Source organism: Oenanthe melanoleuca, chromosome 12, assembly GCF_029582105.1.
Source record: "Oenanthe melanoleuca isolate GR-GAL-2019-014 chromosome 12, OMel1.0, whole genome shotgun sequence".
Taxonomy (NCBI): Eukaryota; Metazoa; Chordata; class Aves; order Passeriformes; family Muscicapidae; genus Oenanthe; species Oenanthe melanoleuca.
In genome coordinates, this window is record NC_079346.1 from 9,472,004 (window position 1) to 9,498,533 (window position 26,530).

The window sequence follows — 26,530 nt, forward strand, 5'->3', positions numbered from 1 at the left end:
GGTGAGCTGACCTCCTACCACTGTGCTGGTACTCTGTGATATAAAAATACTGTGCATACAGATAAGTGTGTTATGCTGGCAAATATGGCTCAAGTAAAGGTATGTGGGACTCACATCCATTGTCATTCTCAACCATTCTCAGAGAGTAAAAGTGTTAAGATATGAATTCTAAAATTTATCAATTCCTGATGTGCCAGCATTTTGAGCATCGCATCAGTCCTCCAATACCAAAATCCAAGTACAAAAAAGAATGGAGATTAAAAAAACAAAAAAGACTGGCAGATCTTGCATTCCTCACCACTGTCTCAAGCTATGGACTATTATGAAGATTTTTAACTGTAAGAGAAGGTGCCAGAGCAAGCTGCTTTTGCTAATCCTACAGAGAACCTAGTTAATTAAGTTTATGAAATCAAAAGTCAAGCTTTGTAGGAAGTACATATCTCATATGACTCTAAAACATAATTATAGCAAAAGTGTCTTTTTTTTTTACTCAAGAAGGAAAGTAAATTGCAAACGAGATGGGCATGAGAAAGCATGTATTAAAAAAAGACCTTTGTTCAGGTTCTTCACTACAGATAACTTATGAGCATCTTAAAGCACCCAGCAGAATTTCACGTATTCAAGAACTGAAACACGCTACAGTGGGAAATGAATGCAGCAGGCAACCCAGTGTGTGAGCAACAACCTCCTGGCCTTGCAAACTGCAACTCTGTTAACAAAGCCACAATGAAAATGTCTGAAAACATTGCACTGAAGCCCATCTTCTTTACCTTAGGTAGAAGATTCATACAAACACCATTTCTCTACAAAGAGGATACTCATCAGAAATTTGAACACAGAGCCATAAATTACAGGACCATTGATTGATGTAGTGTTGTCCCCAAAACCAGTAATCTGCAAGACTTGGGTATTAGTAAGGACAGAAGTTAAAACAACACACTAAAGACACTGCTTTCTCTGACAGCAAGGCTGATGCTACAACTTAATAAAGCACTAGCTCTGCCCTCAACACAAAAAACATGACAAGTCAAATCTCAAAGATAAACCAAAATTTATTTAAAACAACAAAAATTACACAGTGCTACTCCCAAGATAGAAAAAATTAGGGATTCTTTTACTGAATGTGACAAGGCAGCCAATTTACAGCAGTTTACATTAATTCTCAGATCAGGTTGGGTTTTACACTGCTTCAATTGACTACATGTACTTTCTTCAAGACAAACTGTTTCCCATTCCCTCCCCTTTGCAAAAGAACAGACAAAAATATCCTATAAAAAACTTGCACAGAATTTTGAGACATGATTGAAACATGAACCACTGTCCAAAAGTCTGGAACTTTCCAAGAAGGTTAAGTCCTTTGTTCCTTCAACCAACCCTCAACGGGGGAGCTACAAGCACAACGCCATCCCCTCTGACAAAGAGCATTGGAATATTCCTTTTGGTAGACTGTGAAGAAGGAAAGAAAAGTTTACATTTACAAAACATTCATTTCAATCACAAAAACACACCTGAAACAACTCCAACAAACACTCAATGCTCTGGCATGCTGAAGAGATCAGTACAACTAACACCAAGTCTCTAGATATCCTGTGTAATTTCATAAGTTTGTCCAAATCCTGTTAGAGCTTGGTTCAAAAAACAGTTAGCAATAAACTACTTTAACAATATAACACAGTTAAAAAAAAAAAAAAATAAAAAATGTGAGTAAAAATTAACTCCTTTTTTGGTCCTTACTTTATAAATCTCTTCATAGGTTTCTTCATCAATCTCTATTGTAGTCACAGTTTCTTCCACATCACCCAAAATCATATTTAAATGCTGATCATAAGCCTGCAGGAATTAAATTTAGTTTATTATGTTTTCCAAAATTCAAACATGAGTTTATTAAAATGAGAATTTTAGCAAGACTTTCAGACATAAATAGTTTAGTCTGATTTTGACCAAACCAAAGTATTATCAGTTCTAATTACAACTCAGCACAAACATAAACAATTGAGAACTCTGCAGAAGCAAAAAGAAGGCACAACATTAACATTTACTTGCAGGAAATGGCTCTGAAACATTCTGTGGGAGCACTTACAAGACCTCAGAGACAGACACACTTTGTTAACATTAAACCAGCCACACACTGCTGCCAGTTCAGCCTCCTGGAATTGATTGCCCAGTGACAACTTAAAGGATCAGAAAGCTGCTCCTCATACAATGCTACAAAACCTTAAACATATGCTCCAAAAACCTTACAAAAGCATGTTGTAAACTACATGTGTCCCTCATGGATCTCTCATTATCTGTGTTTCCAAAGGAGTTGAGGCCCAGTTAACTCATGGGGCAACTGGTTCTCTTCCTCAGCAAAACACAGCACTTAGGGAGGCAGAAAGCAAAATCTGAGAACCCAGCTGATACACATCCCATCCCACCTCCCAGGACGAGCCATAAGGGATTCTTGTCTGATAATGATGACCTCAGTCTGGAAGAGGCCTCAGCATACATCATGGAAGAGGCCTGCAGCATTATTGCTTATTTCATAGACAGATAAATGGAAGCCATAAGCAGTGAAATTAGTTCCTTGGTATCACTCAGGAGACAAGAAAAACAAAATAAATCTCTTGACTTTCTAGGGAAGCAGTTAATAGCTAACAGAGTAGTGAGGATATCAGATTTTTCCAGCAACCACATTACAGCACTGGTAACCAAGACAATTCTTAACCTATTTTCTCCAACCACTTCTGCACTTTCAACCATGAAATGCAATTACTCATGTTTTAAAACTATTTTTTTCATCAATCAGTGGAATATTACAGGTAAACTTGTTTAACAGACTGTTGTACATAAAGAGAGGCTGCCCAGTGCTTAGCTGAATGAGCATGACAATGTTCTGGAAGTTTTACTTACATGTAATCTGCCTCTAAGCTCTCTGTCATTCCTCATTTTGACATAGATTCGCTCATCTAGACTGAGTCTGATGAGATCAAGTGGCTCCTCTACAGTATTTGTTGTTTGTTGCTAAAAAAGAAAATAAAAGCATTGTTTGTATAGAAGAAGCCTGTGAACTTTTCCATTCCTCAATGTTTGTGAGACACAGAAAACAAAGGAGTGCAAACATAGATGCAAATCATTTCTTCACATCCTGATGAACCTGAGTGCTGCTGATTTACCATTCTCTGATATTCACCAGCCATGAGTGAAACAATTCCAGTTTAGTCTGCAGCACACAAGGGGATTGGAACTAGATGATCTTTAGGGTCGCTTCTACCACAAAACATTCTATAACACTGTGAACTGTTTTTCTTACCAGAGGTGCAGTTTACACTGCGGCAGAGAGCGCACACCGCGTGAGCCAGCAGCACACCTGTGTCACAGCACGGCGCAGGCTGAAACAGCCGAACCCGCGCTGACACCGGTGCCAGCACAGGGAGTCACCTGGGGACACACTGAGGTGCCCTCAGGGCGCACACACACACAGACACACCCGGCTGCCCTCAGGCACCCCGGGCACACACACACACACACACCCGGCTGCCCTCAGGCACCCCGGGCACACACACACACACACACACACCCGGCTGCCCTCAGGTACCCCGGGCACACACACACACACACACACACACACAGAGCTGCCCTCAGGCACCCCGGGCACACACACACACCCGGCTGCCCTCAGGCACCCCGGACGCACACACACACACACACACAGAGCTGCCCTCAGGTACCCCGGGCACACACACACACACAGAGCTGCCCTCAAGTACCCCGGGCACACACACACACAGAGCTGCCCTCAGGTACCCCGGGCACACACACACACACACACACACACAGAGCTGCCCTCAGGTACCCCGGGCACACACACACACACACACACACACACACACACAGAGCTGCCCTCAGGTACCCCGGGCACACACACACACAGACAGAGCTGCCCTCAAGTACCCCGGGCACACACACACACACACAGAGCTGCCCTCAGGTACCCCGGGCACACACACACACACACACACACACACACACACACAAGTACCCCGGGCACACACACACACACACACAGAGCTGCCCTCAGGTACCCCGGGCACACACACACACACACACACACACACACACACACACACAGAGCTGCCCTCAGGTACCCCGGGCACACACACACACACACACACAGAGCTGCCCTCAAGTACCCCGGGCACACACACACACACACACAGAGCTGCCCTCAAGTACCCCGCTCACACACACACACACACACAGAGCTGCCCTCAGGTACCCCGGGCACGCACACACACACACACAGAGCTGACCTCAGGTACCCCGGGCACACACACACACAGACAGAGCTGCCCTCAAGTACCCCGGGCACACACACACACACACAGAGCTGCCCTCAGGTACCCCGGGCACACACACACACACACACACAGAGCTGCCCTCAAGTACCCCGGGCACACACACACACACAGAGCTGCCCTCAGGTACCCCGGGCACACACACACACACACACACACACAGAGCTGCCCTCAGGTACCCCGGGCACACACACACACACACACACACAGAGCTGCCCTCAGGTACCCCGGGCACACACACACACACACACAGCTGCCCTCAAGTACCCCGGGCACCCACACACACACACACCCGGCTGCCCTCAGGCACCCCGGGCACACACACAGATAGACACACCCGGCTGCCCTCAGGTACCCCGGGCACACAAACACAGAGCTGCCCTCAGGTACCCCGGGCACACGCACACACACACACACACACCCCGAGCTGCCCTCAAGTACCCCGGGCACACACACACACACACCCGGCTGCCCTCAGGCACCCCGGGCACGCACACACACACACACAGATAGACACACCCGGCTGCCCTCAGGTACCCCGGGCACACACACACACACAGAGCTGCCCTCAGGTACCCCGGGCACGCACACACACACACACAGAGCTGACCTCAGGTACCCCGGGCACACACACACACACACAGATAGACACACCCGGCTGTCCTCAGGACACACCGCTCCCCGAGCCCTTGCTGGGCACACAGCAGCCAGGCCTGGCCCCGAGGCTGGCGTGAAACCTCCACATACACCGGCCCGAGGCTCCTTTCTAGTTCGAGGTTCGCATGTAAAGAAGCGTGCAGACCGCTGTGCACATCCCACATCTTCCACATCTCATCTCTATCCCACATTTCCGTTCTAGCTGCCCCCTTCCTTCAGAGCCAATGGCGTTACCCTGGGCAGCTTTCCCCCATTCCCCGCACCGGCAGTGCCCGGGCCCGCAGCGAGCCCTGCCCGCGCCCCGACACGAGCGGCACAAGCTCCGAGGCCGAGCGGGGCTTTCACCGCGCACGGAAAGCGCTCCCGGGGAGCCCGCGCAGCCCGGAGCCGCCTCTCCCCGCATCCGCTGAAAGAGAGAGCCGCTCACCTGGTCCACCTCATCCGCCATCTTTCAAACCGCCTCCCGCGCCCGCCCGCGAGACTTTATGGCCCGGCCCCTTCCTTCCCTCCCCTTTACTCCCCTTCCCTCCGCTTCCCCAGCGCGGGGCCGGGCCGGGCCGGGCCTGCCCCCTCCGCAGCGCCATGGCCAGAAAGCGCCGCGCATCACCCCGGCCCGCGGCCGCCAAAAAGAGGCGCTCCGGGCGGCTGCGAAAGAAGGACGATGAGGAAGAGGAGGAGAAGGAGGAGGGTGAGGAAGGTGAATGCGGCAGGGAGGCTGTGGCGGGCCGGAGCTGCGCCACCGCCGCCCCAGGCCGCGGGGTCGGGGGGCAGCGGTGGCAGCGCGCCCTCGGGAAGGACGGTCCCACCGGGCTGGGGGCGGTGGTTATCGGTTATCGGCTGTATTGTCAGCAGGGTTATCGGCTGTGTTGGCAGCGGGGTTATCGGCGCTGGGATCAGTGCCCCAGATCCCGGGCTTAACCCGTGTGTGACGCTGCCTCGCACGCTGGCAGAGCCTGAGCGAGCCCATGCAGGGTTGTGTTATCTCGGCTCTCCAGAGCAGCGTCGCTGGTTATAAATTGTTGTGAGTAGCGAGCATGATGCTTGGTTTTCCGCCGATTCCATTGGTTGGACTACAGGAAGTTTTAGGTACTTCATGTGAGTTACGTAAGTATTTTCCTCCAGCAGGTCTCACTGTTCAAATCCTGCCTATTTATAAACAAACAGTGACATGCTCAGCATTGTGAGTGCTCACTTTCTTCTGAAGCTGCCTCTAATAAAATCCGTGGAGATGTTGTTTCAGGTTGCCATGGAGATGGAACTCCATCCTCTAACATTAATCTTAATTTCTTTTATCACATGCAGATGATTTTGAAGAGAAAAAACCCAGTATAAAAAAGAGCTCAAAAGCTCCATCTAAGAAAAAGGAAGAAGATTGTGATGCTGAAGTTTCCAACTCAGCAAAAACTTCTAAGCCTTCAAAACCAGAAGAGGCAAAATCACAAATAAAAGAAAGTAAAAAGAATGCTAGAAATAAAGAGAATTGTATCAAAGAGGAAACATGCAGGTAAATTTATTTGTCATTCAAGTCTATAGGTCCTTTTTCTTCATCTTATTTCTTTCTGGGGTTTGATTATCAAATACTCAGTCTGTTGTTACTGAAGCAGAGGTTATGCTTGATTTATTTCCCTATTTTTAGTCTTTGATAAACAAGCACCTATGTTTCCTGATGCTACCACTGTTTTGATGATTTTAACAGTGACTCACTGAAGTGTCCTCAGAAGGAGGTGAAGTTAAAGACAGAATCTCCTATTAAAAAAGAGATGGATGAAGACGATACTGACAACGATGATGATGATGATGATGAAAGTGAAGATGAATGGGAGGATGTGGAAGGTAACAATTGCATATTTTTTCATGTTAAGCACTTTTTAAGAGCATATATATCACAATGATTCCTAACAGCAGGTGAACAGCATCCCACAGTTACTTGAAATAACTTAGCACACACAGTGTTATTGGAAGATCCAGGAGCTGGTAGTTACTAGATGTGTTCTGTTTAAAGGTTGTTTGAACACTTGACAAGGAAAATGTAGATTCTTATTCCATCATCTGTGCTCCCTGGGAATCTATTCCATGTTTATTTATAATTTAGTACTTTATTTTTACAGAACTTCAGGAACCTGCTACAGATAAGTTAGAAGAAGCTGCTGTTCTTCCATCAGTGGGACTACCAAGCAATCCTGTTGAGATAGAGATTGAAACCCCAGAGCAGATGAAGAAGAGAGAGAGGAGGTAAAAACAAGCAGGTGGGGGAGGGCTGCTAAAGGCTGAAGTTAAAAATACCCCAAGTCTTGACTATCACTGACTTGCTGTGTTCAGGGTGAAAGTCCCCACTTGGTGTATACCTTTGAGTTGGAGTGATGCAGGATGGGATGAAGAACAGTTTACAAACTGACAGTTCTACCAAAAATCTTCTGTGGAAGTTGGCAGGAATGAGAGATATCTGCAGGGAGAGCTGTGGATGAATGACATTGTGTTACTGCAAAACCTTAACAGCCTGTTCACATAGCCAGTCATAAAACCTTTCCTTAAGTGTGCACAGAAGATTCTCTGGGATGGATTCTCTTTGTGAACTGACCCAGTTCGGGAATCTAGAAAGGCAGGTTCACAGAAATCGCACAACATCCTTTTCTTTTGTAATCTGCAGAGAAAAAAGAAAAGCTGAGTTTGAGATGTACCTTCGGAGAATGATGAAACGTTTCAGCAAGGAGGTTCGTGAGGACACACATAAGGTACTTGTCACAGAGAACCATGGCAGAGAAGAAATTGAGGATAAAGGTGTCTGAACTGATTTTAATCAAAAGAAACTAATCTTTATAAAATAACGTGGGGCCATGGCTAGAAGTGAAAAATAAAGAGGCTGGAGTCCTGATGCTCCTTAAAGTTCCTCCTAAGTTGTGAATTTGAAACACCAGGGCCTGTAAAATTCTAACTCAAAGCATACGTGAGTAGGATGTATATTTCTGCATAGAGGGATAGCTTCCTATTCTGCTGGGGTTAAACTGCCAGTCAGAGGACGAGACACTTGCAAACACTTCAGTGCTTTACTATCTTCTGAAGACAGCAGTGAAGCTTGGGAGGCTTCATTGTAACCTCTCTGTTAAAAGGAGCAGTGAAGTATTCCTTGTCTTTACCATGGACAGTAGTTCCAATAAGGAAGATTTCTTGTGAACTCACTTTTAAATTCTTCTCTCTCAGGTTCACTTGCTGTGTTTATTAGCAAACGGTTTCTATAGGAACAGGATCTGCAGCCAGCCAGATCTCCTCGCCATCGGTCTGTCCATCATCCCCACCCGCTTCACCCAAGTGCCCGCAGGCCAGATGGGCCTTGTCTACCTTTCCAACTTGGTGAAATGGTAAAACTCTCTTCTGATCCTGCTGCCACTTAGAATGTAGAGCTAGGGTTCAGGGAGAAGGGTAACTGTAACTAGCTATTTTCTTTGGTTTTTTTAAAATTTTATACACAAGGGTGAGAGGGGCTGTGCTTTTTAGAGGAGGAGAGAGTGGACTCTGAAGTTTAAGAATACAGTCACAAACACTGGATAATGAGCAGGTGTCTTGTATTTCAGGTTTGTTGGAACCTTCACTGTCAATGATGAGCTTTCCACTGAAAAAGTAGAGCCCCTTCAGTCAACACTGGAGAGGAGGTTTGCCATCTACACTGCACAGGATGATGAGGAGCTTGTTCATGTAAGAGACTGGGAAGTGCAGGGTCAGCTGGTGACTTTGGGTGCTGTGTGTCAGATCATACACAAAGTGGTGGGAGGGGTGGATGTGAAGAAAGCAGATTGTTGACTTAAGTGATTCTGTAGCTTGTTGTTTTTTTGTATTTTTATCTCGAGACCTTCTGTGAATAAATTACTCAATTTAATCTGTTTTGCAGATATTTTTAATTATTCTGCGAGCATTGCAGCTGCTGTGTCGCCTCGTGCTGTCTTTTCAGCCTATTCCTCTCAAGGAGACAAGACCAAAGGTAGTTTTTTGTTATTTGTGTGGAATAAGGAATAGGTCACTGATTAAAAAAACTTCCTGGCTGTTACAGTTTGCAGTGAATCTGTTACTACATGAACCAGGGTTCTGTCTACATTGCAGAAAATGCACACTCTTAATTTTTAATTTTCTTCTTTAAAAAAGCTGCTTATTTCTGTGTTTCAGCTAAGACTTCTTAATGATTCAGTGGGTTTACATTTCTTTAAAACTTAGAGGGCAACTCTTGCTGCATGAGTACGCCTCTCTTCAGCCAGTTGCCTGAAGTTTTCTAGTGAATTGACTGTGCATGCCAACCTTTGATCTACGTGAACCTTGGGCTGATTTCAGTCTTTTTTTTTTTTACCATATTCTTAGCTGTGGATATAAAAGTGACCCGGCCTGTTTCTCTGCAGGGAAAGAGCTCATCCAAGAGGCTGTCTCACAGCAGCACCTCTGAGGGGCAGGAGAGTTCTGCCACAACACCCAAAGCTGTGGCAAAAAAATGCCCGTGCAAAACAGCCAAGCAGGACGAGAAATCCTCAGAGGGCAAAGAAAACAACAAGGAACCAAAAACTGCACAGACTGAGAGGACACTCAAGTCAAAGTCGACTAAAGGCAGCCAGGAGCAGAAGGAGTCAAACAATGAGACCAGTTCAGCAGAAAAAGATGTACCAGTCAGGCCCAAGAACAACCGCAGGAGACGAGTGGCCTCCAAAGTGTGTTACAAGGAAGAGAGTGGAAGTGATGAGGGCAGTGCTTCAGAATTTGAGGTTTCAGAGGAGGAGAGTGATGTCTCTGATGAAGATTTTGAAACTGTCCCTAAAAGGCGGAGGAGCTCACAGGCCTCCCAGAATTCAAAGCTGACAACTATAAAAAGGTCAAAAACTAAGACTTCAGAAACAAGGCTGTCAGAAAAATTGTGTGGAGCTGAGACTAAGCCAGCAAAAACTACAACTCCAGCCTTGCCTCAGGCACAGAGGAAAAGAAACAAAATCATTTCTAGTGATGAGGATGAGGGACAGCAGGAGGTGAGAAAAGCAGTGGGCACAGACCAGTGGCTGGAGGTTTTCCTTGAGCCTGAGGACAAATGGGTTTGTGTAGACTGTGTTCATGGCAATGTGGGCCAGCCCCAGCTGTGCTATGCACATGCCACAAAGCCGCTTTTCTATGTTGTGGGATTTGACAACGATGGGACTGTCAGGGATGTGACACAGAGGTATGATCCAGTGTGGATGACCTCAACAAGGAAGAGCCGTGTGGACCCCGAGTGGTGGGAAGAGACTCTGCAGCCGTATGAAAGTCCCTATGTGGAGAGAGACAAGAAGGAAGAAAGTGAGGTAAATGGCAGGAGGTTGTTCAGGACTCATAGTGCCAGGAGTCCAGTCCCTGGATTCTCATTCAGACAAAAAGCATTAGAAATCTCTTTCTGTGAGGAAGGAGGTTTGTATTTGAACTTGAGATGTTGAGATTGAACATGTTTTAAAGAGAATATACAGTGATAAATTTAAATAATATTAAATTATGGAGGTTGTTCAAACAAGTTTGCATAGCAGAAGTATGCACAGCTTGTGCTGGAAACTTACTAGTAATGTTTGTATAGTGTTTAGTATTGCTCTTCCTGGAGAGAGTTTTTAAAAATGCATAGGTCAGGGTAGACATCTAAGTACTTATTTGCAGCAAGAATGTTTTGGTCTCATCTTTGCTCATCTGATAAGTTCCTGGTGTTTTTTTTTCTTTGGTTCATATTATAGTCATTCTTATTTTCTTACAAACGGTAGTGAAAAAGTTGGGAAATTACTCTTTTCTGTATAATTCCTACAGTTTCAATTGAAGCTTCAAGATCAACCTCTACCAACAGCAATTGGAGAGTACAAAAACCACCCTCTCTATGCACTGAAGAGGCACCTCTTGAAATTCCAGGCCATCTATCCTGAGTCAGCTGCTATCTTAGGATACTGCAGGGGAGAGGCTGTCTACTCCAGGTGAGTTGTGCACCTATTGGCACCTGCATCTGTGATCTTTGTAACAAATTGGAGAGCTAATTTGCATGATGGTATCAGCAGTAGTCTCAGACTACACGCATAAACAGGTGAAGCATTTGGCTGCTCTGACAGCATTTGTGTATCACTAAGATACAGCTCTTTTATTATTCCTGATGTGGTAAGTTTATTGTGGATCTGTTATGGATGACTTGAAAACTCTTACCTTTGCTTCTTTCTGTGCTTTTCAGAGACTGCATACATACACTTCACTCCAGGGACACTTGGCTGAAGCAAGCTCGAGTGGTGAGGGTTGGAGAAGTGCCTTACAAGGTAAGAGGGTTTGACTTCCTCCTGTGCAGTCCATCTGCCCTCCAAAGCTCAAGCTCAGTTTTTGTCTTCTGTCTTGTCAGCAGATGTAGATTTTACACTTGCTTGCATGGTTTGTGGTAGTTGTACTGTCTACCTGCTGTGCTGGTTGTTCCTACATGCTGCTTAAAGCCTAGCTTTGTTTTTTTTCCTACCCCAAGGGTATCTGGCAGAACTGCTCCCTTTTCACCTTCTCCAAAGGCATCCCAGTGTTTGATATGCACTGCTGGATCTCTGCCTGTTGCATACAGGTGAAGTGGTTGTCATTTACAGGCAGTGGATATTGAAGCTAGGAAATAGCATTTCTGCTCTCCCAGAACCTTCTCCTTTGGTGTCCTAGGAAAACCTGAAACCACTGTCAGCTTCTGGTGATGTTCCAGGCCTGGTTGTTGTACTTGCAGATGGTAAAAGGGTTTTCCAACCGGGCGAGGAAGGCGCGCCTGGCAGAGCCGGCGAACCGGGACCGGCCGGACCTGGCGCTGTTTGGCCGCTGGCAGACAGAGGAGTACCAGCCTCCCATAGCAGTGGATGGAAAGGTAGCTGGGAAGGGTGAGGGCTGGGGCCAGAGGAGGTGGTTTGTGTGGAGCTCTGGGCTTTATTTTCCAGAAGTTGTATGTTTCAGGTGTGAGATCAGTCAGTAATATCTGGACTCAGGATTAAGAGTTCAGAGGTAAATGTTCACTGGAGGAAATAGTTAAAACTCTACCGAGGCCTTTCTTTCACAAGTATAGGTAGTGAGTGCAGACTGCTAAAGTCAAAATTTTGTTGATCTCATCTTCCTAGCCCATGTTTTGCCTTTCTAATTCTCTGCATTACAGCCTGAGTAACAAAGCTTGGGCAGAGAACATAGCTAGGAGATAACCATGCAGCTAAAATCTAGGCTTGTACCTTGTCATGTGAATATTAATTGAATGCTGGAGTGGAATGTAACAGGTCAGGAGGGGAGAGTCCCTGAGTTGCAGTAGGTATTTTCACCTATCTCCAGAAAGCAGGATTATCACCATCTCCCTTTAATCATGCCATAACAGGTTCCTCGGAATGAATATGGAAACGTCTATCTCTTCTTGCCATCCATGATGCCTGTTGGCTGCGTGCAGCTGAAACTTCCAAACCTGAACCGAGTGGCACGGAAGCTGAACATTGACTGTGCTCAAGCCATCACTGGATTTGATTTTCATGGTGGCTACTCACACCCAGTGTATGTAAAAGCTGCTTTGCTGATGTCCTGCTGAAGTTGTATCTCTTGTGTTAAGGTCAGCATGTGACCAGTTACACACTTTGATCCTTTGAGACAGGCAGTTCTGTCAGTATTCTGCAGCTTTTGGGCTGGGTCAGCAGGCATTTGTTCCCTTTCTTTTTCCTTCTCCTAGCTGATGGGATTGTGTTCTCCTTCCTAGTACTGATGGGTATGTAGTGTGTGAGGAGTATAAAGACATCCTTGTTGCTGCCTGGGAAAATGAACAAGCAGAAATAGAAAAGAAGGAGAAGGAGGTGAGAATTATTTTTGCAACTTTCTTATTGTTATATTTACAGACTAAATGTCATTGAAACTGGGCAAACAGGGTGGGCTGTGTAAGCAACAAGCACCAGGCTTTTTTGATGACAGTTTAAAAATCTCAAAGCTTTCCTTTTCCAGTGCATAAATACATTGAAACTCACAGTAGTAAATTTTTCTGTTTCCCATAAAAATCTCCCACAGAAGCGTGAGAAAAGAGCTCTAGGAAATTGGAAACTGCTGACAAAAGGACTTCTCATCAGGGAGAGACTGAAGCAACGCTACTCCATCAAGGTATCCTGCATTTCTGTTAGTCATTTAATTTTCTGGAGGTTATTTTAACTGTAGAGTAAAATTTCTGGAGTGCAGTTGCTCAAAAGTCTTCGGCTAGTCAAAAAAGTTCAGAAGTTCAGTTTGGTGATGTTCATCAAATATTTGTTACAGTTTAACAAGGAATTAATCTTTTTAATTTTATACTATTTTCTGTTTTATCATACCCCTTCCAAGATTTATTCTTCTGTTCTCAAAAATGCTTGTGTTGCAAGAACGTTTTGTGTTCAGAAATAGAAGCATTTTGGGTAGGAAGCCCAAACAGAGCAACCAACTTCTGTAAGGTCACTCAGTGTCACTGTGACCAAAGACAGCCCTTTTAAAAAGTGGCAGTTACAAGTGATTCTTAGAGTGATTTTCTGGTTTTCACACCTCTTTCTTCCAGAATGAGCCATCAGCACCTGAGACAGAAAAAGGAGGGGGTTTCTCTTCTGATGAAGAAGGAGCTCCGAGCTCAGAGAGCGCAGTGGGGAACACGGCCATGTACTGGCCCCAAAATCGCCAGCTAGAGAAACAAGGAGAGAAAACAACCAAAAAGAGCAAGCGAGAAAAGAGAGGAGAAGCAGCTCAGTTGTTCCCTTTTGAGAAATTGTGATGGCAAGATTTTCTTTGCTGCTTTCAGATGCAGGAAAAATAGTCATGATAAAATTATCCTTTACCAGTTAGGGCCTTAGGGTCTTCCTATGCACTTGTGTTTCTGAGCTGTCAGGGACCAACCTAATTCAGTATCCACTTTCCTTTGAGATCACAGGTATCACTTAGGTGTTAGATTCTTCCTTTTGCCATGGACTGGGGTGAAGAGCTGCACTTTCCAGATCACTTTGCTTCGTTGGGGTTTTTGCTCTCTTTTGTATCACTCAGCACTTAACAGTTGAGTTTCCTGAGGGACTCTGTCAGTAGCAGTCTCTTTTCCCATTTTTCTCGTTTCCATTCTTCTCTGCTTGCTAAGAATTAAAGCACCCAGCTGCTTTTTACCTGACTGCAGAGAGGTGGCCAAAGGAATGCTGATGTCTGCTTTGATCCATAGCTTACCCAAATCAGAGGGGTGAGGTAGAGTTCTGGCCTTTCTATCTCAAGGGGAAATACTTCCTTTAAGGTCTAATAAAACCCCCCACAATCAGAATATGGAGGAATTAATACTTTCTAAAGAATACTTGCATTTTGTGATGTAAGTTTGGCTTTTCAGCCTACCATCTTCCTTTAATCTCAGAAATCTTGTGCTGTGGAAGAGAGAAGCCCTGTCCTTATTACAAACTTAAGGTTCAATTATGCTGCCTTAAGCAGTTTGAATATATACATATTTCCTTCTGCTTATCAAGATCCTATTCTGGAGCAAAAATTGTAAAACTGGCTAATTCTCACTGCTGGAACAAAATTTACCAAAACCACAGAATTCTTGTTATCCAGTATCATAGCATTAAAAAACTTGAGAGAGGAATGTTAAATCTACATAAGCTTTTCCTGCTTTTTTTTAGTAGAAATACTGATCTGTCTTTGGCAGCATTATGTATCTAAATTCCACTGACACAGTCTCTTCAGAAATGGAGGGGAAAAAATTTAGTCATTGCTGGACATAGTCACAGAGACTGAAATGTAAGAAAATGGCTTTCATGTAATTATATTAATAAAAAAAATTATTTTTGTACTGTGTTTGTAGATCAAAATAAAGTTTGAAAAGAATATATTGTCTGTTTTTGGAATGCACAGTAACTCCCAGTCTTCTTAAAATGGATATGAAACATACAATACCTGAATTTAATGAAGTCTACAGCCCAGCCTTTTGAAAACTATTTTATTAAATATACAAACGCTCAGCACTCCTATAGAAAATTGTCACTTCATTTCCAGTAAGTAATGCTGGTTATTGTTCATCATGGGCAAAACAGCAGCAGTTGAAACCCAGGTTCTCCCTGTGGAGCACTGACTGCTGGAGCATGAGCTGGTGTTGCTGAGCAGCAGGAAGAGCGTGCAGCAGCACTGCCATGTGCCAGTGCATGCACAGGGCCATCTCCTGTACCCACCCTTCACTCTGCTGCTTTCACCAGCAGGACACAGCTGTGAGACCACACTGACAATATTCAAATACCAAAAGAATGAAAGTAATTAGGACTAAAATTCTCAAAACATTTATGATTTCTAACTCAGATTTCTATTTCAGTACCATTTCTAACAACTAGAAACTTCTAGCTTCTATATATGTTCAAGTCATGTTCCTTTGGTACAGAGAACACTCCTCTGATGGTCATAAATAGATTTCATAACTGAAAACATTTTTGTACTGAACTGTGTATACTTACAAAAACCACCAAAACACGGTAGTGTAGGGGGGCCCATCTGGAAGCCAGATTCCAGCTTGGTGGAGAGACTTAAGAGTGCCTCTAATCTCAAGTACTGGTTACAGCAGATAAAAATGAACCATCACAACACTACAAGGCATGATACAAAACTATCAATTTAGACTACTAAAATATAGGAAAATTAATCAGGCAAAAATGTATCCATTATTTAATTTCACAGAGTATGTTCATTGTCCTTATTAAGTGAAATTAAAGAAAGGAACAGTATACAGAGCAAAAAACCCAATTATTTTAAAGACTACACATTCAGTTATAAAAGTCAATGTTTCAAGGCAGGAGGTTTTATATTTACAGGTGAATGACCTCTGAGCATCCCTTTAAGTGCAATTTGAAGTGAAATTTTTGAAACAGTTCTGCAGTGATATAGTCCCGGCTATCATTTGGATGCTTAACCAAGAACAACTTCAGATACTTTTAAAACCTGGAGGAAATCAATGTGTCCTGATAAATCTGCCCAACCCCAGAGCACTGCTAACCTGGCTACTTATTACATCCATGACTTTGAACATCTTCAGTCCAAAAGCAGAGTTTACTTGCATGAATATTGTGTGGAATTCACCTAAGCTATGCTTTCCCTTTGAACATATACACTGCCAAACACATCAGAGTGTTCCTGACTGTGCAAACAAGAAAAGACAGCAGAAGGAGGGTTTGTCAGAGACAGGCAGGCACACGCATTTCCTAAGGACATCTAACCAGGGTCCATGGGATGCAGCTGGCACTTTCTCCAAAACACACGTGCCCCACCCAGCAAGGACTTGTCAGTTCTCAAATCAGGGGAATTACTAAGCAGTAAGAGGTACAAATCTGCTTGTTCATTAACTTACCATCAATACACACACCCAAAATGCTTTTTCCCCCAAAGCTGGTGTCACAAACAGCATCCTATGGTCCTATGGATAATGTGTACCGATAACCACATCCAAGCCCCCTCCCCAGCTTTCAGTGCTCGCTGCTGAGCTGTGATTTGCTGTAAGCCTGCTGCAGGAACCGGGCAGAAATGCACTTGGGAAGGTTCTAACCAGGACTCAGCTGAAGAGCCGAGCACCTCCTTGTCACTGCTGCTTCTTGGGTGGCACTCGGGACCTGGCCAGCAGGATGGGCAGCGCGGAGAGCAGGGCGAGGAGCAGGGCCCAGAGCGGGCGGTAGAAGAGCCAGCCCGCGGCGATGGTCAGCAGCGACAGAGAGCTGGCCACACACACCGCAAACGCCTGCAGCCCCACGCTGACCAGCTCCCTCACCACAGGAAACCAGTCCACTGCAGAGAGAATGAAACACGGCATGAAGTAGCTGGCAAGATGACAGTTTAAAAAACAGTCTGATTCATGCCTAGGATCTGCACCCCAACAGCTGCAATCACAAGACAGACTCAAACTATTTATCAAGGGCACTGGATCAGCCATTTCAGCAGAGCATCATCAAGACATTTGATCACTAAGCAACAGCTAAACATATAAGGCAATGCTGTCCTCATCTCTTCACACAGAACGGAATCCAAAATGAAGTCTGAAGATTTGTCCGAGGCTTAAGAAGCAGAGGAGACAGACAAACCTGCAGCTACGGAACAAGACTAGGGCAACTGATACAAGGCTGCTAACACAGAAATTCCTTTCTGGCAACAATAAATCTTGGAGAAGCATGTATATGGATAAATAAATCAGAAAAAACAAAGTTCACAGCTACAAAGTGAATGATATCTTTGATGTCTGAAGTTTATGCGTGAGGCATTGTCCTATTTTTCTGTTTTTACTCCAGCATTTTTCTATATTAAAAGAATAAACAAAAATTTTCTTTGCTGTTTGTTTACAATAGTGTAAATTAACTAGACACAAAAACTTATTTCTATACAACTGCTGATTAGGACCTGTTGAGGGGACCAGTTGTGTGTGGGTGCAGAAAGTAATTGTATTGCAGCACCTTGAGTTAGATTTGAAAGAACCAGCCCAACATGTGTTTCAGCTTTTTATTTTGTTAAACATTGGGCTGGGTTCTTCTGAGACTGGAAAAAGATATTTGTGTGTGGGTTTTTAATGTTCACAAAGCAACAACTTGGTTTTGAGGTCCTGTTTATCTGCAGTTGCCTACAGTGATTTTTCACATCAGATCAAATCAGAGTCTAAATTAGACTCCTCCTGATTCTCCAAATGATTCTCTTTCTTCTAATTCTCCAAATGAATTAATCCTCTAGAAGTTACAATCTGACTCATAGATTATTTTACCTTCCTGTGAAAAACTTACCTAATGTGTAGAAGATTCGGGTCATCAGGCTGATGCCCACAAACATTGAGAACCAGCCAGCTGCACGGAGGGCCCAGGTCTTCATGGTGTTACTCTCATGCTCCTTCTGAAACACCTCCTAAAAGCAAACACCATCACATGCAGCCTGCTTCTTGTTCAAGATCCTCTTAATTCCAGTATATTATGAGCCAATCAGAGCCAAGAGTGTTTTAGGAGTACAGTTTCTCTTGCAGAAGATACATTGCAGCTCATTCTGCAGCATCTGTGCAGTATGGCAGTACACAATAGATTGAACAGTGCAGCATGGGGGAAACTGACACTTTTCTTAATTAAAACAACCTAAAAAGCACCATTCAACACTACCCACAGGCTTTGCTGCACTTGGATACATTCAACATTACTGTGGAAAATAAGACACTAATAAGTAACTATAATAAAGAAGGAAGAGTCTGACTTCATAGAAAAAAAGAGAGAAGAGGCAACAATATCCACTGATGGCTGAGGGAAAGGTGTGTAAAAGCAAGCTGGATGCAAGGAAGAAAAGCTAAAACCTATGTGTACATTGCATCAGGCAAAGCAAAGCATCTCTTGGCAAGAATTTAGAATTTAAGATTCTTTTCAAAATGGGTTCTGTGACCCTCTGGCTCAACAAAACATTCACATGAAGATGGCTGGGACATTAGAAAGCACTAAATGGTAAGAGATGTGTAAGACTGATTGACTACTTGCACGTACAAGTACTCAATGCATTATTTACTTGTAACCAGTTAATTTTCAATGAAGCAAAATTCTGTCTAACGAAGATTCAGAGCTTACAGCAGAGAGTTGATTCTACTGCTACTCTTTCAAGTCAAAACAAAGCCTTTTTAACTGCTTCTGGGAGCACCTGTAAACTCTTCACATATGCTTTTCGTTACAGCCAGACATGCAACAATTATTAATAGAAACAAACCTACTAAAAGAAGTAAATGAATCACCAAATTGCTGGAGCATGCAGGATTTATTGAAGCATAATGCTCTGCCTGAAGGTTCTTTCTCAGCCAGAATAGTAATAAACATTTCAAACAAGCCTCAACTCCTGTTATTAGGAGCTGAAGAGTGAATAACTCTTACAGTTTATTTAATTAAACCCTGATTTTTACTATTTTTACATATGACCTGTTCAAAAGCATGTGCTTGCATCTGTAAGTGGGAAACAACCAAGGAGCAAATAACAACAAAATAAGAAGGCACAAAAACAATCTTTACAGCAAACAGACAGAATGTGCAGAAACGTGGAAGCAAACACAGGCTACAACCTGTTGTCCAAGGAGAAAGAAAAGCCAATGTTTATATGAGTATCTCCTCCTCTAGAGCAGGTCTGAAGGAGAGTAAGAGCTGCTGCTTCTGCTGCTTCCTCACTACCACGAGTTTTAACCCTTCACTAGAAGAGTGTGGTATCTCACCTCTGCAGAGAGGTCCCCAGGGTACAGAATCTCCAGAACATCTCCAGACTTGGTATGATAAGGAATCAGCTGATCACCTCGCTGCCGAGCAATCACAGTCACCTTGGAAGAGAGGGAAAAATACTTACTGGTTACTGAGCTGGGAACAGAACTTGCAAAATACAGAAACAGATGAAGACTCACCTTATCAGCAGAACCCAAACGAGGATCATCTCCACTCAGACCTGCATAGAAGAAAGAGACACGAAGGTCTCCCACCTACAAACAAGAGAAGATTGAACACAAGAAAGATTGTTTTACAAGAGGGAATCACAGAAAAGATAACTCAGCACAGGAACATCCTTTATTTATTCACACTTGTTCTGAACATTTATGCCAAGCAAGAGATAGCCAGAATGATTTTCAAGCCGTCCTTTTTTCACAGCTGTCAGCTGAAACAGGAGAGCTCAAATGCTGCTTTGTAATATTCCCTCTGATTAAGCTGCAGGAGCACATGATATGCTTAGTTCATCCCTCATCATTCCATCTTTTGGCAAAACAAGGCAGGCACCACAATCTGACAACAAGCTGTTTTGACTGTAGTCCTCAATACAGCAAGGCAGAGGTGGAACCCACCTCCCATCACCATCCCTTTTCATTTAAAAGCACAGCAGACTCAAGAAAACAGAGAATAAAAGAGTGGACTGGAAGCTTTCTGCAAGAGAAGCACTCATTCTTTAGGGCTCCACTAAGGGAGTAACCCTATGTGATGGTCTGCACTCCATTTTCTCTGCATTTAAATAGAAATGGGCATGCCCCAATTTCTTTTTCACACACAAGAAATCACTGCTATAGTTTATCTTTCCCATCTTACTTCTGGACGCCTGGGGTTGTCGCTGTGATAGAAATAATCTCCTCCTCGGGTAACATCAGCATGGGGATCCTCCAGGTGTGACAAGCTCAACTGCTTGAAATCATCAATTTTATCCACCAGACCTAAGGAGAATAAAGCATCAAGCTGAGGCTCAGTGTCTAATCTGGAATGGCCAGTTTGCTGGCTGGCCTCTTGATTATCACTTGACACAGCTATTGTGGAAAAAAACAAAGTCCACTGCTGATGCAACAGCAAACACAAAGCCAGTACAAAACAACCCTTACCCTTGGAAAGAACAAAGCTGCCAACCTGGACGTTAGGAGAAACAGCAGTGAAAGACTCCACAGCCATGGCACTGAGGAACAGATAGAGTCCCTGATCAAACTCTTGATTTGCAGTATGCAATATATAGCACAGAAAAGGTACTGTGGCAAACATCAGGAGGAACTCAAAGAGCTAAATGACTGTCACGACGTGAAAACAAATTCATCAAGAAACTGTCCAGACTGCATACTCTTGGAGCCATTAAACTAAGTCAAGGCATCACTGCTCTGAGCTGCTCTAATTTCTTTATGCCTTGTTCTCCCAACTACCAAAAGAAGAGCAGTTTCCATATACTGCACTCTGTTGTGAAATCAGTCATTTAGCTTTCATCTTTGATCAGATCCAATGACAGAATTTAGAGGGACTGTGCCAGATGGCACCTCACCTTGGGTTTTTGTGTCCAATTTCTCGATCAAAGTTTCTGCTGTTCACAACTTCTGATTTCCACTCTGTGTCTAAACAGAATGATAAGAAGGTTGAGTAAAAGACACTCAGATCTATTGAAGACACCTCTCAATCGATCAGTTCTAGGTTACACTTCTAGTAATACTGTCTACATCAATGTCTGTGATAGTCTGTACCGATACTTAGATCCATCCTCCTAGCATATTAACAGGGAATGGCAGGATTTAGGGTGAAAAAAGGTATTTTTGGGATAAAATTGTAACTCTACTTTGCTCAGCTTTGCTGTTGGCATCTTCCATGATCAGGCTTTGATTCTTGGCTCCACTCTTTGGAAATAAGCTGGTTTTGTAATACCAAAGAGCAGAGAACAAACGGAAATGAGTCTGGAGTGAACCTGAGCCCAGGAAAAGTTGAGTCCAAATGTGTTTTGCCAACACACAAGTCAGTAATTATTTATTTTAATTGACAATAAACTTTCCCTAAGGTGCTTTGCCCATGTTGGTAACTGGAAAGCCATCTCCCTATCTTTCTTTCAACCTATCCTTCACTCTGTTGTTCCCAGTTTTTTCCCCAGTCCTGCTGAGGGGAGAGTAATCAAGCAGCTGTGTGGGTCCATGGCTGGCATGGACCCACAGACATTTATGGGACAGAATCCATCAATCTTGAGAGAACAACTGTTTTTTTAGATGGCATTTCTTTTTGCTCCCTGTCACTGTGTGAGCCCATTTTTCATGGCCCACAACCACCAGCTTTGCCCCTTATGTACCTCCATGATACAGGGTCTCTATGCTTCACTCAGCTGAGTATTTTTTATATGATCACACCCAGAAACTGCTGCACGCCCACGTTCCACATCCACGTGCTTTGATCAGAGGTAAATGAAGCACACAGACCAATCTCCAAACACATGATGACTCAGAGTACTTTTCTGCCACTGGGTAGATCAGAATAATGCACCCAGCTCTGCTCTTGCCAAAAAAGCACTTGGCAAAAGCCACAGTGAACATCAGAAGGTGCTGCTGGTATCAACATCTAAACAGGTTCTCAACAGGCTCCCTCACAGGCTGCAGCTATCCTGCTTTTCCCTGTCTATTCTCTTCTGCTCACAGCTGACATATTTCCAATTACTCCATATCTGAAGTGTAATCTCAGGTGTAGCTTTGAACACACTCCCATCTCTGGTCATAGGACCTTATGGGCCCTATTTCTGGAGCATCCTATCTCTGTATTTTCCTCTGAACTTTTAGGGGTTTCAAAACAAGACTCAGGTTTTCTATAGCCCTTTCTTGCTGACAGCATATCTCCTTTCACCGGAGTTTCTTCAGGAAAAGGAGCGTTTGTAATTTAGGAATGAGAAATTTATTTAGGAAAATAAAAGGAAAGAGAATTGTTTAAGAAAGAGAATTTTTGCTTATTTCCTCACATTCCTTTCCTTTCTTTCCCAAGAAGAAAATAGAGGTTTTTCAACAAAAGTCAAAATACACACACACATGAAAGTCCAAAGTTATGTACATAAAAGGAAAGGAACCTTCTGTTGATCAACTTACCATATGAATACTTTGTCTCTTTCTTAATCTCACCATTCTCCTCATATTCCCTGCAGAGAAAAAGGGCTGGGATGAGAACCAAAACAGTGCACACACACCCCTGCTCAGGGCAGAATATAGCTCACCAATTAAATGCACAGACAGATCTCTGGCAACACAGACTTATCTTTATACATAACCTAACTCTTCTCTGAACTACCTGTTCTGAAGACATAGATGCTCTGTACCAGGAGAAAACTAAACACAAATGCTTAACAACCACAACCTTTTAATTCCCATGCTTTGAACAAGGAGGTGTTGACTAGATTGATGAGGAACAACCAGAATTAAATACAGTGAGACAAGCTGGCCCAAATCAAGTCTCCAACAGATGCTGCAACATAAGCATGCTAAGACTGAGAAATTATTTTCAACACCTTCACAACCTCTGACCCTTTTTTTTTATGACATGAAAGACATTTGGAACATGGAATTCTGTGCAGTCACACCTACAAAATAGCTAATAACGAACCATCAGTGGAATTATTAGCAATAACAGAAATGTTTTCCCTCTTTGGATTGCAACTATTAGCAGAGCAGTTAATATCTCTCAAGGAAATTAAAGTGATTCTCTAAAGAAAAAAAAAATCCAAGAATTCTCTGGAATTCTCTTGCTATAAGGAATTTTATAATTTGGTTTTTTTTCTTAGGTATAAGGAAAAAAAATGTGATAGGATCCTGGTAACACAACAGTCCCATAAACTACTTTTAAAGATTACTTTCACTTACTTGGAATCTTCATATTCAACCCACTGGTACATTTCCACTTTACGCTTAAGTTTGACAGCTTGGATGGAGAGCCCATAGCTGGGGTCAAACAAAGGCTGTGCAAAAATTAAAGAAAATACAAGTCAGTCTAAATGCTATACTTCACAACTACTAACATTCTACTTTTCCTACTGAACCCATTTACATCCCTCACTGTACAGCTAGCACTATCTCACACACAGGTGAACATGGTATAAATGTCATGAAAGACAAAAAGAAATGTCTCTGGCAAATCTGACCAGAAGAATCATCATCAAAAGTTATTGCCACAGTGAAGAAAGAACTGCTGACTATGGGTTTACAGGTTTCAGTGTTTAAACCAGGATATTCTGTTTTGATGGAAGGTGCTGTGTTATTTTCTGCATTGTGGGTGGACCATGGAAAATGGTCTACTGAAAAGTCAGAACTTGCAGAGCTACTGTGCTGCAAGAGCCTGAAGCCTTAACAATAACATAAACACACAACAGGTTCCCTACATAGATGGCAACTGAAATTGTCCACAAAAGGCAGCTTGAGGGTAAACAGAGCTAGAGCTGGCATTGGCTTGGAGAAGGGAGTGCAAGGCCATTCAGCATCTCCCTGATTCTGGGCCAGTAACCAGAGCTTGAGTGGTAGCTGGCAATGCTTAGAGGAAGAGAAAAGCAACATGTCTTTTCCTGGATACCAAACAAAACTTTACTTGGCAAACACTTTTCCTTCCCTCCAAGCTTGAAATACTCATATCTTCAGCATACTATTTTATTTACCTTAGATGTACTCAGAGCTCCAGCCAAGTGCACCAGTCTCCCCTCATTCTGCTGGGAGATACTGTGGATGCTGTCAAGAGGGACCACAAGTGAAAGTCCCTCATCAAGAGATTTGGCTGTCCTTAAAGCTCGTCCCTGCAATGAAAAAAATCAGAAATCAAGTTGTGGAGAATCACTGTCACAGCAATATTTTGTGAACAAGGTTAGCAGACAAGTGTACTGATGGCATAAGGAATGCTTGTATATTCAGCCCAAGGCATATTTTTGAAACACACTTGTACTTCTCCACTCTCTGTGTCTGAGCCAGTTTTGAGCAGTACTTCTCACCCAGCAGCAGGACCATTACCACTGACTAAGTTTCTCAAACAGACCCAAATTCTTCCTGCAAGGGTCCAAACTTACTGCTCTTCACCTCTTACCTTCATTCCTGAATAACTGCAAAAAGGATATATATTATGGTTCATTGTTCCACACACTTATACTGACTCCTTGGCAGAAATTTTCCCTGCCTTACCATCATATCCTAATGTGCTTTGTTTTGCAAAGTCATCAAAATTTAGAGTAGCTATTTTTCCTCTTGTAGAGGTATGAAAGAAAGTCTCCAAGTGAAAATCTACAGAATTCTGCTCTCCACTCCAAAACTGCCAAACAAGTACATTTCAATGGCATGGTGTTAAGATCCCTGGCTTACCTTTTTTTTTTTTTAAAATCTAAAACCAAGAAATAATACTGAGAAAAAACAAATAAATAACACCCCCAATTTTGCAATATGAAGTATGAACTTCTTTAAAGCAATTCTAACAACACTAGAAAGGAGGACCATTTGTTACCTCAAGAAAAAAGAGAAGACTGGAATGTGGCCACTCATGCAACCCTCTTACTACAGGCTGTTTCATCATCAGTTTACAAGCTTTGGATCTTATCTCTCATCACACACTGCTACTGACTCTACTACACCTAGTTCCAGAGAAATACTACCTGTGGCCTGTGATTTCACTATTCTGTTAAATCTCACAAGCACCAGATGCCCAGACAAAACCTCCTCTCCTCATGGATTAAGTAATAAAGCTGTGTACAAACACTGACAGTATTGCACTTACTTCATTGGTAAAAAGGAGGTAGAAAGCCAGAAGAAATGTCACAAGTCCAATCAACATGCCTGCAGAAGTCTGACTGAGTCTCTCCAGGAACCCTGGTTTGGGCTCACTTGTGATTTTAACATGTTCTTTTCTGCTGTTGCCTGTGTCAGAGAACTGCTGAAAATAAACCAAAAGTGCAATATTGCTGTGAAAGGGCAAAGCATTCAGTTTCAAAACAAGCCTTTTAGCTTTGTTAGACAACTGCCCTGCAGAACAGAACCTCGTGCCTTGGACCAAAATTTTCTCACACTTATTAAATGCCTTATCACACTTTGACACCAGAAACACATTCAATAAATAAAACTCCAGCCTGACAGAAAACAAACCCCAAACAATTTCTACTGTAGTGGTTCTACACATTCAAGCTTTCTTCGGTCTGCCTCCAGGTTCTGTATTTGGAGTCCACACCCTGCATTCAGGCCATGACAAATTGAGTAATAGTCCTAAATTCCTGACCAGCTAAAACACCGCTATAAATAACACATTATGATTCACCTCACCAGTAAAAAGCGTGTCTGCCCACTCTAATATAATTATATCAAGGGTAACAGTAACTTAAAGCAAAGCACAGGACTAACATGAGAGCCCAGGGGTTTATCTGCGCGTATGCGGCTTGTGGGGACCTACCAAATACAACTCCAGCACGCAGGGCATGGCACTTCTCTGTGTGCGGAAAATCGCGCTATGAAAAGCAAGTGTCCATAAAACAGACAGAGGAGTCCTGCAACTTTATTCAAATAAAGGGAGAGTCCACAGGGACACACGCCCGCGGGGTTTTCTCTCTCTCGGTTTCGGAGGGCGCAGCCTCCTCTCATCCCAAACCACCCGCTGAGGAACAGTGCAAGGTACAGCCTTGCTTTCCACATATCCCCCCTTGAACCTACTGCTTCATCCCAAAGTTCAGAAATCCAGCCTTGTGGAGACCCACTTTCTGTTTCATGAGTTAGGCTGTCCGGGCTCTGCAACAAACCCGCTGCCCAAAGCCAGGAGAGACACGAAGACCCATTTCAAAGCCATTAACGCCCATACCTTCACCCATCGAATTATCTGTAAAGGCATTAGTACACATCTTCCCTCTCATGTGGAGATGCCTGGAGGGGTGTGACTGGCACAGGGCCCTGGCCACAGCCCGGGCTCCTCGGGGCCGGCCCGGGCCGCGCCACACGGAGCGCGGAGCAGCGGCGGGGCCGGAGCGAGCAGCACTTACATTCCTCGACATCCTGAGCCTCTCACTCCTGCCGGGAACCACAACTCAGGAGCCGCCGGAGCCGCGCACCGCCAGCCTCGCCCTCAGCCGCCTCAGGGCTCCCGCCCGCAGCGGCGCACGCCGGGACGCGTAGTTCCCGCCGCGGCGGGGAAGCCCTTCCCTCCTCCTTCCCTCCTCCTTCCCTCCTCCTTCCCTTCCCTTCCCGCCTCTCTCTCTCTCCGCGGGCCGGCGGGAGCTGTAGTGCCGCGGCCGGCAGGAGGTGCGTCAGCGGCCGCCTCAGGGCCGGGAAGGCGCTTCCGGAGGCGGGAGGTCGCGGCGTGGAGCGG

General features: G+C 44.0%; 3 protein-coding genes across 4 annotated transcripts; 1 reads left to right on the forward strand and 2 right to left on the reverse strand.

Moving 5' to 3' along the window:
• Window positions 1-1,034: 1,034 nt before the first annotated feature.
• Window positions 1,035-5,485, reverse strand: LSM3 (LSM3 homolog, U6 small nuclear RNA and mRNA degradation associated). The gene is made up of 4 exons (XM_056501641.1): window positions 5,422-5,485; window positions 2,893-3,003; window positions 1,735-1,830; window positions 1,035-1,446 (listed from the first exon to the last, which is right to left on the reverse strand). Exons 1-4 carry the CDS (start codon window positions 5,440-5,442, stop codon window positions 1,366-1,368), a joined length of 309 nt encoding a protein of 102 aa, XP_056357616.1. The 5' UTR covers window positions 5,443-5,485; the 3' UTR covers window positions 1,035-1,365.
• A 91-nt stretch (window positions 5,486-5,576) lies between these two features.
• On the forward strand, window positions 5,577-14,816 carry XPC (XPC complex subunit, DNA damage recognition and repair factor). Its single transcript, XM_056501624.1, has 16 exons — window positions 5,577-5,691; window positions 6,297-6,498; window positions 6,691-6,827; window positions 7,103-7,226; window positions 7,642-7,726; window positions 8,193-8,350; window positions 8,564-8,684; window positions 8,878-8,967; window positions 9,377-10,300; window positions 10,785-10,945; window positions 11,194-11,275; window positions 11,713-11,847; window positions 12,340-12,509; window positions 12,709-12,802; window positions 13,011-13,100; window positions 13,522-14,816. Exons 1-16 carry the CDS (start codon window positions 5,577-5,579, stop codon window positions 13,729-13,731), a joined length of 2,898 nt encoding a protein of 965 aa, XP_056357599.1. The 3' UTR covers window positions 13,732-14,816.
• Window positions 14,817-14,911: 95 nt separating this feature from the next.
• On the reverse strand, window positions 14,912-26,482 carry TMEM43 (transmembrane protein 43). Of its 2 annotated transcripts, none has more exons than XM_056501638.1 (12): window positions 26,205-26,482; window positions 24,959-25,114; window positions 23,859-23,993; window positions 23,074-23,168; window positions 22,306-22,355; window positions 20,739-20,808; window positions 20,314-20,384; window positions 20,030-20,151; window positions 19,360-19,434; window positions 19,177-19,278; window positions 17,732-17,849; window positions 14,912-16,751 (listed from the first exon to the last, which is right to left on the reverse strand). In XM_056501638.1, the coding sequence occupies exons 1-12, from the start codon at window positions 26,214-26,216 to the stop codon at window positions 16,549-16,551; spliced, it is 1,209 nt and encodes a 402-aa protein (XP_056357613.1). In that variant the 5' UTR covers window positions 26,217-26,482; the 3' UTR covers window positions 14,912-16,548. The 2 variants fall into 2 exon arrangements, with proteins under 2 accessions (XP_056357613.1, XP_056357614.1); XM_056501639.1 differs by having other exon boundaries at window positions 24,959-25,111; window positions 26,205-26,421.
• Between the last annotated feature and the right edge of the window lie 48 nt (window positions 26,483-26,530).